The 13,594-nt window shown below is 34.7% G+C and overlaps 1 protein-coding gene across 2 annotated transcripts; it reads right to left on the minus strand.

The window, feature by feature from the left end:
- Positions 1–7,265: 7,265 nt before the first annotated feature.
- LOC107470022 (thioredoxin M3, chloroplastic) lies at positions 7,266–10,428 on the minus strand. 2 transcript variants are annotated; one of them, XM_016089409.3, is made up of 2 exons: positions 10,114–10,428; positions 7,266–7,924 (listed from the first exon to the last, which is right to left on the minus strand). In XM_016089409.3, the coding sequence occupies exons 1-2, from the start codon at positions 10,328–10,330 to the stop codon at positions 7,605–7,607; spliced, it is 537 nt and encodes a 178-aa protein (XP_015944895.1). In that variant the 5' UTR covers positions 10,331–10,428; the 3' UTR covers positions 7,266–7,604. The 2 variants fall into 2 exon arrangements, with proteins under 2 accessions (XP_015944895.1, XP_015944894.1); XM_016089408.3 differs by having other exon boundaries at positions 7,266–7,927; positions 10,114–10,421.
- Between the last annotated feature and the right edge of the window lie 3,166 nt (positions 10,429–13,594).

The raw sequence follows: 13,594 nt of genomic DNA on the forward strand, positions 1-13,594 counted from the left end.
GTTGGTATGAAGCAAGTTATGGTGATAATGTAAATCTCAGTCAGGCGGATTATAATTGATTATGGATTTTCGAATAATAATAAATAACAAGCAGAAAATGAAGATAAATAACATAGGATAGAAATGCTTATGTAAATTAATGGTGGGAATTTCAGATAAGCATATGGAGATATTGTGCCCTTTCTTTTTCTACTTTCCTACTTCTTCCTTCAATCCTTCTTACTCCTTTCCATGGCAAGCTGTATGTAGGGCATCACCGTTGTCAATGGCTACATCCCATCCTCTCAGTGAAAATGGTCCAAATGCTCTGTCACAGCATGGCTAATCATCTGTCGGTTCTCAATCAGGTTGGAATAGAATCCCGTGATTCTTTTGCGTCTGTCACTAACGCTTAGCCTTCAGGAGTTTGAAGCTCGTCACAGTCATTCAATCCCGGAATCCTACTCGGAATACCACAGACAAGGTTAGACTTTCCGGATTCCCATGAATGCCGCCATCAATTCTAGCTTATACCACGAAGATTCTGATTAAGGAATCCAAGAGATATGCGCCCGGTCTAAGGTAGAACGGAAGTGGTTGTCAATCACGCGCGTTCATGGGTGAGAATGATGATGAGTGTCACAGTTCATCACATTCATCAAGTTGAAGTGCAACGAATATCTTAGAACAGGAATAAATCGAATTGGATAGAAAATAATAATAATTGCATTAAAACTTGAGGTACATCAGAGCTCCACACCCTTAATCTATGGTGTGTAGAAACTCCACCGTTGAAAATACATAAGTGATGAAGGTTCAGGCATGGCCAAGAGGCCAGCCCCCAAGGTCTAAGAACTAAACGTTCCAAGATGTCTAATACATTAGTAAAAAGTCCTATTTATAATAAACTAGCTGCTAGGGTTTACAGAAGTAAGTAATTGATGCATAAGTCCACTTTCGGAGCCCACTTGGTGTATGTTTGGGCTGAGCTTGAATGTTACACGAGCTAAGGCTTATCTTAGAGTTGAACGCCAAGTTGTAACGTGTTTTGGGTGTTCAACTCTGGTTCGTGACGTGTTTCTGGCGTTTGACTCCAGAATGCAGCATGGAACTGGCGTTGAGCGCCAGTTTACATCGTCTAATCTCGAACAAAGTATGGACTATTATATATTTCTGGAAATCTCTGGATATCTACTTTCCAATGCCATTGAGAGCGCACCATTTGGAGTTCTGTAGCTCCAGAAATTTCATTTTGAGTGCAGGGAGGTCAGATTCCAACAGCATCAGTAGTCCTTTGTCAGCCTTTTATCAGAGTTTTGCTCAGGTCCCTTAATTTCAGCCAGAAAATACCTGAAATCACAGAAAAACACACAAACTCATAGTAAAGTCCAGAAATGTGAATTTAGCATAAAAACTAATGAAAACATCCCTAAAAGTAACTAAATCATACTAAAAACTACCTAAAAATAATGCCAAAAAGCGTATAAATTATCCGCTCATAGTTGTTCTTATGAAATTATTGTTAAAGTGGTCTTAAATTTTTTGAAAAATTAGCCACCAGGGGTATATTTGATACAAATCAAAAAATTCTAGAACAAAATTGAAACAAAATAAAACTTAAGGGTATTTTTTGAGTTTATTGAATATGCCACATTTATATAGACCATTAGATTTTATTAGATGAAAATCAAAGGCTAACATAAAAAAAGAGTATTGATGGGCTCTAATAAATACAAAATATCCTAGTACGTAAATAAATGCTTTAAATGACAATACTTTAATACACAATACTTTAAACGACAACAAAAATCTTTTATTCTTAAATAATTAAATATAAAACATATAAATACAAAAAATATGAGTATTTTTTATCCATTAAGATTAAATATTTTTCAAAAAAAAATTATAATATTAAAAAATTATATTAAAATAATATTTTAAATTATAACATAAAATATAAAATAATTAAAATTTTATTTTATATTACTTGATAAATAATTAGATTAGTATATTCAATATTTAATTAACTATTTTTGTTAAAAATATTATTATATAATATAATTTTTTTTATCAAATATTTGTTCAAATTTAGTTTATTTAAAATAGTATAATGAGGAATTTTTTACGTACAAGCGTTTTTCCACACAAGTCATACAAGTCATTTATTTCTTTTTCTTTTTCTTTCTTTCATGCCTCCTCTTTTTTTTCTCCTTTTTCTTTTTCCGTGCCTCTTCGTTTTTGAAGTATTTCATCTTTATTGTCGTGTTTTTCCTCGTTCTTCTTTTGATTTTGCAACATTATTATAATAATTTAATTTTTTGTCAAGTAATATAAAATAAACTTTTAATACAATTTTTTTTATATTTTTATGTTGTAGTTTAAAATATCATTTTAATATAATTTTTTAATATTAGAATTTTTTTTTGCATAATAATTAATCCTAATGAATAAAAAATACTTAAATTTTTTGTATTTATCTCTTTTATACTTTTTGGAACAAAAAATTTCCACCTTTTTATAATGAAATATGTAAGAACCAGAGTTTTTCATGTGAAACCGTTTTAAAAAAATAATTTTTAGTGCTCGGAGTATATTCAAAATTTAGAAGTTTTAATTTAAAAATTTAAAGGTGAAATTTGATTTCAGTGAATTTTTCTAAGTTAAAAAATGTATCTTTTTTGAAAGATTTTTGTAAAAAAGCGTACTGGTGCTTATTTTGGGAAAATAAGATTTTGAAAATTGATTTCTTGTTTTAAAAAGGATAAAAACAATTTAGAATAAAAAACTGGGCGCTAATCTTAAAGGTTTTAGCCCAAAATGGGCCAAAAAGATTAAAAACGCTAATGGATTGGACCAGGTCCAAACCGGACCCAAGGCCTAACTTATATAAGCTCATTAAATGAGCTTTTCAGCTTATTTTCCCCAAATAAGAGAGAGAGGCGCGGGTTGAGATGAGAGGAGAATTGAAGATGGGGATGTCACTATTCATCCTCACCTTTTTAGTTTTCTTTATGCAATATGTAATATTTCTGGACACTTAGGCTAGTTGACCTTAAGATAGGTTGAATGATGTGATTGTATGATTAATTGTATATGAATGTTATGCTTGTTGATGGTCTAGATGTAGGTTGAATGAGTTTGAATGTGATGACATATATGTTGTTCGATGATAATTATTGATGAGTTATGTTGGTGGGTGTTGAGGTTTGAAGATGGATGTTGATGATGATTTTGATTGTTGATTGTTGTGGTTCATGTTAAAAGTAAATAGGTGAGGAGGTTTGATGAATTGAATGGAATGGTGAGAATTGTGAATAATGATTCTGAGTATAGATGATGATGAATTGATGAAAATGTGTTTATTGGATGGAAGTTTGGAATATGTGACATTGATGATGGATGGGAATGGTGAGTGGTCATATTGATGTTAATAAGGTTAATGGAAATTAGAAAATGTGAATTAGGTTGGATTTAGAACTTTTGAATGGTTTAGAAGGTTGTGTGATTGAGAAAATAATTGAATCAGGGTTTGGTATGAATTTTGGGTTGTTTTGGTACGGTTGGAATGTGATTGAGTTTGTTTTGGATTGAGAGTTGATTAAAATTGAGGTTTAGAGATTTTGGGTAAAAATGGATTTTTGGTGAACTTTAACGGATCATAACATGAGCTTCAAAGCTTGAAATTGCATGAAACTTCTTTTAAATTAAAGATGGCTTTGAGAGCTTTAAATTGATATAAAGTTTGTAGAGAATGGATTTTTGTAAGGGAAGTTATGATCATTCAAAGTTTGGTGTTGAAATTTGAATACTGGGAATGATACAGAATTTGTGATTTCTGGTTTGTGTGCGCACGCACAGCCTTGTGCGCACGCACGTCCTTGGTGTTTTTGAAAGTGTGTGGACGCACACCCTTGTGTGCAGGCACACACAGGGGAAGGCTTGCTGATGGGAGCGTTAGCACATCATGTGCGCACACACAACCAACAAAGTGTTGCAAGCCGTGCGTACGCACAGCCCTGTACGCACACACACGTTGGAAGGTGCACTCTATTGAGGGCATTCGCACCCCTTATGTGAACGAATAGAGTTGAAATTTTACTACATGTGTGTACGCACACTATGCGTACGCACACATTTTGAAAATTCTCATGGGCGTGCGCACGCACACCCTTGTGCGTACGCACATGCCTTGTTTTTCAACTAAAATCTTGTTTTAACTGTTTCACCTTTCCAACTAGCTTGTAAACTTCTGTTACACATATTTAGGACTCTTTGGCTTATCTTTCGAGTATCAGAACATCAGAAAGATCCTAGGAGATTTAATTTGGGTATTATCTTGAAAAGTTAGAGAACATAGGTTTAGGTTTCTGGTGTATTGAGAATGGGTTCGGTTGAGAGAGAAGGAAGAGTAGTGAACTTGGTGATTACTGACAACGAATTGAGAAACTGAGGAAATAATGAGTTCGGAATGAAAATTATGAATGATTATGGTTGATGGAACGAGTTTGAGTGGAAAAGGGCTATGAGGAATGGCCTCTGAGATTGAATATGTGATTACGATATGCATTGTTCTCCGTCATAGGGGCTGTGGCAGTCTCCTGCCTACGTTCAGATGTGAGGTTTGAAGCTGGGCTTCTCACTCATATTTATCGCTCAAGAGGAAGGTGGTAGGGCACTCTTTCTCGGAATGTTTTCCTCTGAAAGGAGAAGGTGGTAGGGCACTCATCCCTCAGAATTTTCCTCCTGAGCATGGGTTTCTCTCTGGTTGTAAGGTAGTAGGGCACTAATCCATGGAATCATGCGGCATCTAGAGGAAGGTGGTATAGCACTCTCCTTCGGAACGTTTTCCTCTGAAAGGAAACGGTGGTAGGGCACTTATCCCTCGGAATCGTTCCTCTTGAGTTTGCACAACAGAGAGACTAATCCGGGAGTTGCCGTGGATTTTGTGTCGGGTTTGGCACTATAACCGACATGTGATATCACACCCAATAGAACAGACATTCATCATATGCATCTTCTATAAATTTGTTTTCTTTGATTATTTGAGTTTGCCTAATTGTATAACATGCCTACTTGCTTCTTAAATTACTTGTTATATATCTGAATACTACCTGTGTTTTCCTTACTTGCATTATCTGTGTTTGTCTGGTGTAGAGGGGGTTAGGTAGGCAGTGGCGATGGGATCACACGGAGGGTAGGTTGGCGAAGGCTGTGGGATACAGCGGTGTGATTAGTATTAGTTAGAATTCCCCTAAGTTTAGATAACCATGTTTATGGTTAAGTTCTTTATTTATTTATTTTATTCTAAGATTGAATACCCGTATTCGATGTGAAGTTCTAGGATTGCCTTCGACGTCCCGAAACCTTACATCTTACATTATTGGGCACTGTTACCATACTGAGAACCTCTGGTTCTCATTCCATACTTTGTTATTGTTTTTCATATGCAGGTCGTAATTCACCTCGGTGAAATTGCGGATATGGTGGCAGAGTGGAGTATGGTTTCTTCCTGGTTTATTTCTGTTTTATTTTTTTGTAGTATTTTCTCTCACCCTTTTTGTTTTAAACTTTATGGCCTTAGAGACTTATTTGAGAGAATAGTTGTATAAGCTATTTTTAACTCCAAAACTCTATGTCTTTATAACTAGTCGGCTTAAACTCTACGAGCTGCGGCTAGTTAGTTATGATTATTATACTCTTATATCTATATATGTTCTATTCCCTTGCATGTATACCTTGTATCTTATGCGTTAGTTTCGGGTGAATGTTTCATGCTTTTGTAATTCTGTTTTTTTTTTCTTTTTTTAGCTTAATCCTTCGTCGGGCTTCTAGAATATATTATCTCCTTTTATATATAAATATGTATAAGCCTTAGAATTACATAGAATTTGTGTCAATGGATTTTGACCATCAATATTAGTAAAGACGTCGACTCCTTGAGTTGAATTACTTGATAGTGTACTAATCATAAAAAAATTAAATTACTTTCATAACAATTCGCTAATCACTAATATGATAAAATTTATAAAAAGATAACCCAGTTGGAATACATACCTGTCATGAACGTTGTCATCATTGAATGTGATCAATTGGTTAACACTATCAGTATCAATGAGATCTATGAGTTGAGATTGATTAAATTTGACTGTATAGGTAATGCATTTATTCTGCATATTTTTCTTGGTTCGAAGCCATATCTTATGTATTAAATTTGAATGCGTGCATCCTACTTCAATTAGCTCTCCTATGATTTTTCCTCCATGATAAATGATTTTCTGTTTTGGTACAACTTCAATATTACCTCCAACGTGAAAATAACAAAAAATTTGTCGACGAACAGTAGATTCCATGTCTATGCAAAAATATAAAACAATAAATAACCAATAATGAGGGAAGAGACATTAAAATCTAAAAACGAGTTTGAAAGAAACATGTTACTCAATAGTAATGTTTCTGCAAGGATATACCAAATGCAGCATTAGAAAATCAACTTCCCAGGTCTTACATTTTGTGATTGGCAGCAACAAATGTCTCTATAAGTTATAGATGAAGAATAAGGATTTGAGTGTCATAGATAATTAGAAAAAAATTATGTTAAAAAAAGAAATAAATAAAAAAATAATGTAAGGATATATTTGTCTCTTCACAACAAAAATTTGGTCTTTTTTTTAAATATTATAAAATAAGTCTTTCTAAATAATTTTAAAATTAAAGGTCCTTTTTAATAATTAAATCTTTCTAATGGTCCTTTATAATAATTAAATCTTCCTAATGATCCTTTATAATCAATAAATCTTCTTTATGTTACAGTTTAAAATATCATTTTAATATAATTTTTTAATATTATAAAAATTTCTTACAAAATAATTAATCTTAATGAATAAAAAATATTCATATATTTTGTATTTATATATTTTATATTTAATTACTTAAGAATAAAAAAATTTATTGCTATTTAAAGTATTATGTATTAAAATATTGTCATTTAAAGTATTTATTTGTGTACTAAAATATTCTGTATTTATTAGAGTCTATTAATATTTCTTTTATATTAATTTTTAATTTTCATCTAATAAAATATAATGATCTATATAAATATGACACATCCAATAAACACATAATTATTGTGCTCATTTTAGACATATCTAAATATATCTATAGAATAATTAAGAAAAAATTACAATCAGACTTGTGTGCTACATGGACTTAGATAATACAAATGATTAATAAATATTATTTTAAATATATAACAAGCACTTTATTTAGAATTATTAAAGGAAAACTAAAACACAGGGAATGAGCATATCAGGCAGGTGATCGAATCGTACTTTCAGAATAACTACTGTTCAGGTCAGTAACCACAGAACAATGAAATTCAACTCTCATATCTCATGTAGCAGAAGAATTTCCATCAAAGGAAGTTCAAGAGATTGAGGTGTATCATTCTCTTAGTAGTCTAGCACCTGTTATGGAAGAACGCTCACAACATATGTACAAGTACTCAGTAATGTTGAATAGCCTAACATGCTAACTGAAAAATTGACCAAAAATCATCATGACATAGAAGAGCAAGTGTTTATCATTTCCTCTATCGCCCGGAAGTTTTCTGCAGCTGCAATCCATATTTAAGACTTGAGCACCCTCTCAATGGCAGCCACATAAAACTCCTTTGGCATGGTGCCAATTACAGAATCACATTTCTCGCCATTTTTAAACAGCAGAACCACTGGTACAGCCTTAATTTCGTAGTCATCAGCAATTTCCATATCAGTGTCTGTGTTCACCTTGAAGCACTTGAGTTTCCCAGCATACTCGATTTCGATCTCATCCATCACCCGGTGTACCATCTTGCACGGGCCACACCAATTTGCATAGAATTCAACAAGGACTGGGGTTTCACTGTTCAGAATCAAATTTTCCCACAGGTCTTTTGTTACTGGTGTAGCTGCTAAACAATAACAAGCACAAAGAATTAAGAAACCATCTAATGACTCAAGCCATAATACATATTGACATACCAAATATGACAAATTGGAAATACGAACAACTCAGTAGGAAACATCAATGAATAGAGGAATTAACCTTTCACCGACTAGTGTCATCTTTCAACAAACGCATACACACTATGTCTTAGCCTTTTCATTTTGTAGTGGAGGGAAGAAAATGTATCTCATTTGTTAGATTATACTCCAAAACTGTGATTTAATTCAAGCAAACTAGAAGCTTGCTGGTTATTTGAGTATATAGTAAAGATCAGGTAGCAGATACATTCAAGCCTGTTAACAGAACCACAAGGAGAAAAGACATGACTCGAAAGCAGTCACAACACTGGGTGCTCAAAATAAGAGAGAAAGGAAAAGGGGGAGACTTGAGAAGGGCGACACAAATAATTAAACAATTTCCACAAATTTTCAAGTTGGCTACATAGTTCTAAAAACTTGAAAGGATTAGAATTATTGGAATAAAGTTACAAACTGAAACAAGGAATCAACCCACTAATCAACTAGGAAAAAATGCAACTTCCTCGGAATTTAAACAAGCAAAGGAACCTTAGGTCTATAATTCTTGTGATTTGTTGTCATAAGAATAAATCTTCATGAAGATCCTGTATTCTGGTTTTTCCGGTCTTACCAACATAATTATAGGTAACAAACTTGCATTATATTCCTATAATAAGTCATAACTCAGCAAGTTATGCTGGGCACTAGTGATGGACAAGGAACCTTCATTAGATAAATTATATCTCAACCTCTATTCCTATGACTAAATCCATTTCCAATTTCCATGAAATTTCAAGTACAGTTCCCCCCTCAAAATTACTGAGAATAAAAAGAAATACATGATCTGAATGGTCGAATGCATTTCTCTAGGTGACTAAACTGTTTGACATAACACTATCTACATCTCAACTATGATATTCACATGAATGGATGTATTCGCCCTTTCTCTAGATAGTATTTTACAAAAAGGGGTTAGAAAAGTGTAGCTGAATGCTGCCAGCTGATTTAAGTAGTTACAGTAGTGGAAGTTAGTTATTTAACTCAAGTGTAACAGCTAGAGTTGGAAGGTTAACTAGAGTTAGTTAGCTTGCTAATTGTGTACATAAGCTCTAACGTGTAGTTTAGCAAGGTGAGATTCATCACCATAAACCAGCTTTCATTTTCTGATCTTTTCACTCAGCTCTGCATTTTCTCTCTACTTCTCACACTCACTACAACAACTCTGCACTCTAGAACAGAGTTTCCACAAAAAGGAAAGCAAGTCTGCATTTTATTTTAAAACAGATGATTAACCACATGTCAACAGGCATTTTTCGCTTAATTCTTTTATGAAATTTTTTGCGGCCACAGGCGCGCGATGGGATCGTTAAGTTTAAAAATCAAAGTCAGTTCTCTTTAAACACTCCAAAGGCCTTATATATGTCATTAACAATCCATGGAATTGCAAGGCGAGAAGTGGAAAAATAATACTAATAACAATTTCTTTTCTTTCTAGACTCTAGAACAAAAACAGCAAATACATATTGGTGATCAATAACCATCCAAGGTCAAATACGAAGAAAATTTCCATGGAAATTCAAGGCATCTATTTCCAATTTATTACCACTCATTGAGTCACCATATCAACCTGCTTCTCCACAATTCTTTAGCATCAACATTAAATCATTTACCAGTAACTAGTATTATAAAGATTCAACAAGCAGCTTATTGAAATTTACACACTGCATCAGACCCTAGAAGCATCATTCAACCAATTACAAAATCAGGCCAGAACCTAATAACAGCAACATGAACAAGTTCAAGTCACTTAATATCGCATGATCCTTGAGAACTCATTATTGATATTTAGTTCAAGTCACCAATTATAGAAGGCGATTTGAGGTACCAAAACCCCAAATCTTGTGTTCGAAACAAGAAACACAGAAACACGAAAATAATAATAAAATAATAGCTATTAACATAAATAATGGGGAGGGAAAAAAAAAAGGATAACGAAAAACACAGACTTCAACTTTCAGAATCAGCATTGCGCAATTGAACCAAATCAATGACCGCACTATCTTAGCTACTACCTTAGGGCTACATAAATACACAAAGAGAAAAAGAAAAAAAAAGTATTGTAGAGAATACATACCTCTGGTTTGTTGAAGGAACGGGCGAATCGCGGGGAAAAGATGATGATGATGATGATGATGATGATGATGCAGGGTTTGAAGGTTTAGGGGGTTGTGGTTGTTGGAGAAAGGGAATGAGGCGCGTTGTGGGTTAAGGTGGGAAGAAAAAGAAGCGAGTATAGGTTTGTTAATGGAAGAGGCAGAAGAAGGGGTGAGTCTGAGGGTGAAGGAAGCCATTGGAGAGAATGGAAGAAAGCTTGAAGAATGTTGAGAGCGAGAGTGAGAGAAAGAGCAAAGACAGAGAAAGGACAAAGAAATCCGAGAAATGAAAACGTTAACAACTCGTTTAACATTTAAGAGAAACAGAATATTCCATCCTTTTTATGGAGGTTGAATATCGGGCATTTTTCGTTTTTTTATTAGAGAATTCTAGCCTCATTTTTTTTCATATGAAAATATTATTGGTATTTTTTTAATGGAAATTGAGATATTTGATATATTTATAAATAAGTAGATGTGTCAGTTGGGCGGTTATAACACGTGAAAGGTGTGTTGACTCAATACGTGGAGGGCATGGTGTCGATGTGTCGCACTTTGATTCGTTGGTGATGCAACATGTAATCTGTATATTAACTATTGAGTGTTTTTTTTTATATAAAATAAAGCTCGGTACCATTTATGGCAAGAGAAAAATTGTCTGAATGTGTTTCTGGTGTAATGGAAGGTACTGTAAATTTAGTGATATATCACAACGGTGAGATTATACGGAATACTCATAAGAGAATGAGCTTTACGTGTGAGAATCTGTTTTCGTTTGTGGTTCCATGCACCATGACGTTCATGGAGCTTCAGAACGGTCTCTGTCAAAGCATGGAGAACGATATGTTGAGTAGAGTGAGCAATATTATGTACTAGAATCCCGTTATAGTATTTGGTGGTCTAATACAATTTGATATTATGCCGCTCATTGACAAAGCAAGTATGCAGAATATGTTCCACATTCACTGGCAAACTCAAGTGCGACAGTCAAAGATTAAGCTGTATGTTAAGTTTGGAAATGTAGAGGAAGATGGGATTCAAAATAATTTAGATATAGAGGATGATAAAGTTGAAGTGTACGAAGGAATAAACAGTGATAGCGAAGAGGACTTGGAAACTACTTATGAAGCTGGCGACGAAGACGAGGATGGTGATGTGGGAGGTGAGGGAGCAATGGAGAATGTAGTGGCCCCTCCCGCAGTTAGTCAACCGATGGACGTTCCACCTTTTATGCGTAACTTGGATCTTGACGCCATGCATGCACCAGAATTTCCCGAAAATGCAAACATAGGTACATGCTGAGTCAATAATACGTTTTTCCTAATTTATATTTTGGATAGATCAATGAGTGATGATTTCTGTTTTGTGTAGGTGTTGCTTATCCTGAGGACGGGAAGTTCATGATCGAAATGGAATATAGTTCTAGAAAGTCGGTCGTTGCGGTAATTAAAAGTTACACTATCTCTAGAGGAGTTAACTACAATGTTTATGAGTCCGAGCCACAGACGTTCTATGCAAAATGCAAGAAATATGGGCATGGGTGCAACTGACTTATCCGAGCTAGCTTGATACGGAAAAAAGATTGTTGGGAGATATGGAGATACAATGGTAGGCACACATGCACCTTGGAAACGATTTCACAGGATCATTCGAAGTTGAACTCGAACACAGTTGTTGAGGCTATAAGGCCATTGGTTGAGATCGACCCATCCATCAAGGTGAAATCTATAATTGCAGAAGTCCAGTCAAGGTTCAACTACACCATCAATTACTGAAAGGCTTGGTTGGCAAAGTAGAAGTCCATAGCCAAAGTTTTCGGTGGTTAGAAAGATTCCTACAAAACTTTTCCATGGTGGTTCTCGGTCATGGTTCAAAAGATGCTTGGCTCAATTGTCGAAATAGAAATACGACCCTTTTAGAACAGAAGTGAGGAGGCACTGACGTGGCGAAAATTGGCAAGTTAAGAAATTATCAATAGAAATACGTTGCAAGTACAGTCCTTAACCAGTCGAAAATCCGCTTATCAATTTAAAAGGGTTGTCACAAAGATTAAAGTTAAAATACTGGGAATATGAATCCCAGGTCGTCTCCCAACGAGTTGCAGAGAGATGTGCTATTTTATCAATCAGGTGTTTTCAAAAATGGTTGAGTTGATAAACAGGAAATTAATTTAGAGAATTTAATTAATTTTAAATAAAAGCCTTGAATGGGAGTAGATTAGTTGGAAGCCCTATTCTTGTTGAAGTACTCTCAAGATTAATTGATAATTGAAGGTTGCTCTGTTTAGTTATCCCTTACTAGGTAAGAGAGAGTCAAACAAGTTGGAATGTTGTTTCTATTCACAAGTCCCAATCCGCTCATTGAAAAGGATTAGTGTCAGTGACTAGAAGGCATTCCAACAATGAACCCAATTACAATTTTTCCTTTAAGCACCCCAACTCAAGGGTTCCTTTCAATCAACTCCCCATTAAATTAGGGAACTACTCGCTCATTGTGAATGTAGAACTCATAACATAGGAAAAAGAATTAAAGAAAGACATGATAAAAAAAACTCAAAGGAATCAATTAAAAATAAAGGTAATTCTTGTATTAATAAATTCTAAAATAATCCAATAATAGAATTGAGTAAATTAAAGGACATAGAAGAGTAAAGCCAAGTAAAGAAAACGAACTAGAATGACGAAGTCTTGATGAGGTATTAACTCTTCTCAATATCTTGATGCAAAAAGCAATAGAAAATAAAATCCTAAGAACTATGAATGTGTAGAGAGAAAACCTAGAGGAGGAGTAAAAACTAGATCTAAAACTAAAAATTATGTGGAATGAATGTTGTCTCTTGTTTCTGCATATCCCTGGCTCTAGTCTGTGTTTCTGGGCCGAAAACTGGGTTAAAATCCGGCCCAGAAACACTGCCAGCGACTTCTGAGATTCTGCAGATCGCGCACGTCACGCGGTCGCGTCATTCATGCGGACGCGTCATTCGGCGTTATGCTTTTCCACGCGGGCGCGTCGTCCATGCCTCCGCGTCGCTTATGCTTTTCCAATCCGCGCGGTCGCATGAGCCGTGCGGCCGCGTCACTGCGATTTCCTCTCTTTCGCGCGGTGACGTGAGTCATGCGACCGCGTCACTTCTCGCTGGTCATCTCCTCAATTTCTTGTATTCCTTCCATTTTTGCAAGCTTTCTTTCCAATCTCCCACTCATTCATGCCCTATAAAGCCTGAAACACTTAACACACAGATCACGGCATCACATGGAATAAAGGAGAATCAAAATACCTAATTAAAAGTCTCTAGGAAGTAAGTTTTCAATCATGTAATAATTTTAGGAAGGAAATATAAATGCATGCTAATTATATGAATAAGTGGGTAAAGATCATGATAAAACCACACAATTAAACACATTATAAACCATAAAATAGTGGTTTATCAACCTCCCCACACTTAAACATTACCATGTCCTC

The sequence above is a fragment of the Arachis duranensis genome, chromosome 10 (assembly GCF_000817695.3).
Source record: "Arachis duranensis cultivar V14167 chromosome 10, aradu.V14167.gnm2.J7QH, whole genome shotgun sequence".
NCBI lineage: Eukaryota > Viridiplantae > Streptophyta > Magnoliopsida > Fabales > Fabaceae > Arachis > Arachis duranensis.

What these genes read in the sequence shown, in the direction of transcription:
- LOC107470022 (XM_016089408.3), bottom strand. Translation starts at nt 10,330, where the DNA reads ATGGCTTCCTTCACCCTCAGACTCACCCCTTCTTCTGCCTCTTCCATT. An exon ending in GTTCCTTCAACAAACCAGAG is followed by an intron (nt 7,928 to 10,113) that starts GTATGTATTCTC and finishes GTTATTGTTTAG; the next exon opens with CAGCTACACCAGTAACAAAA.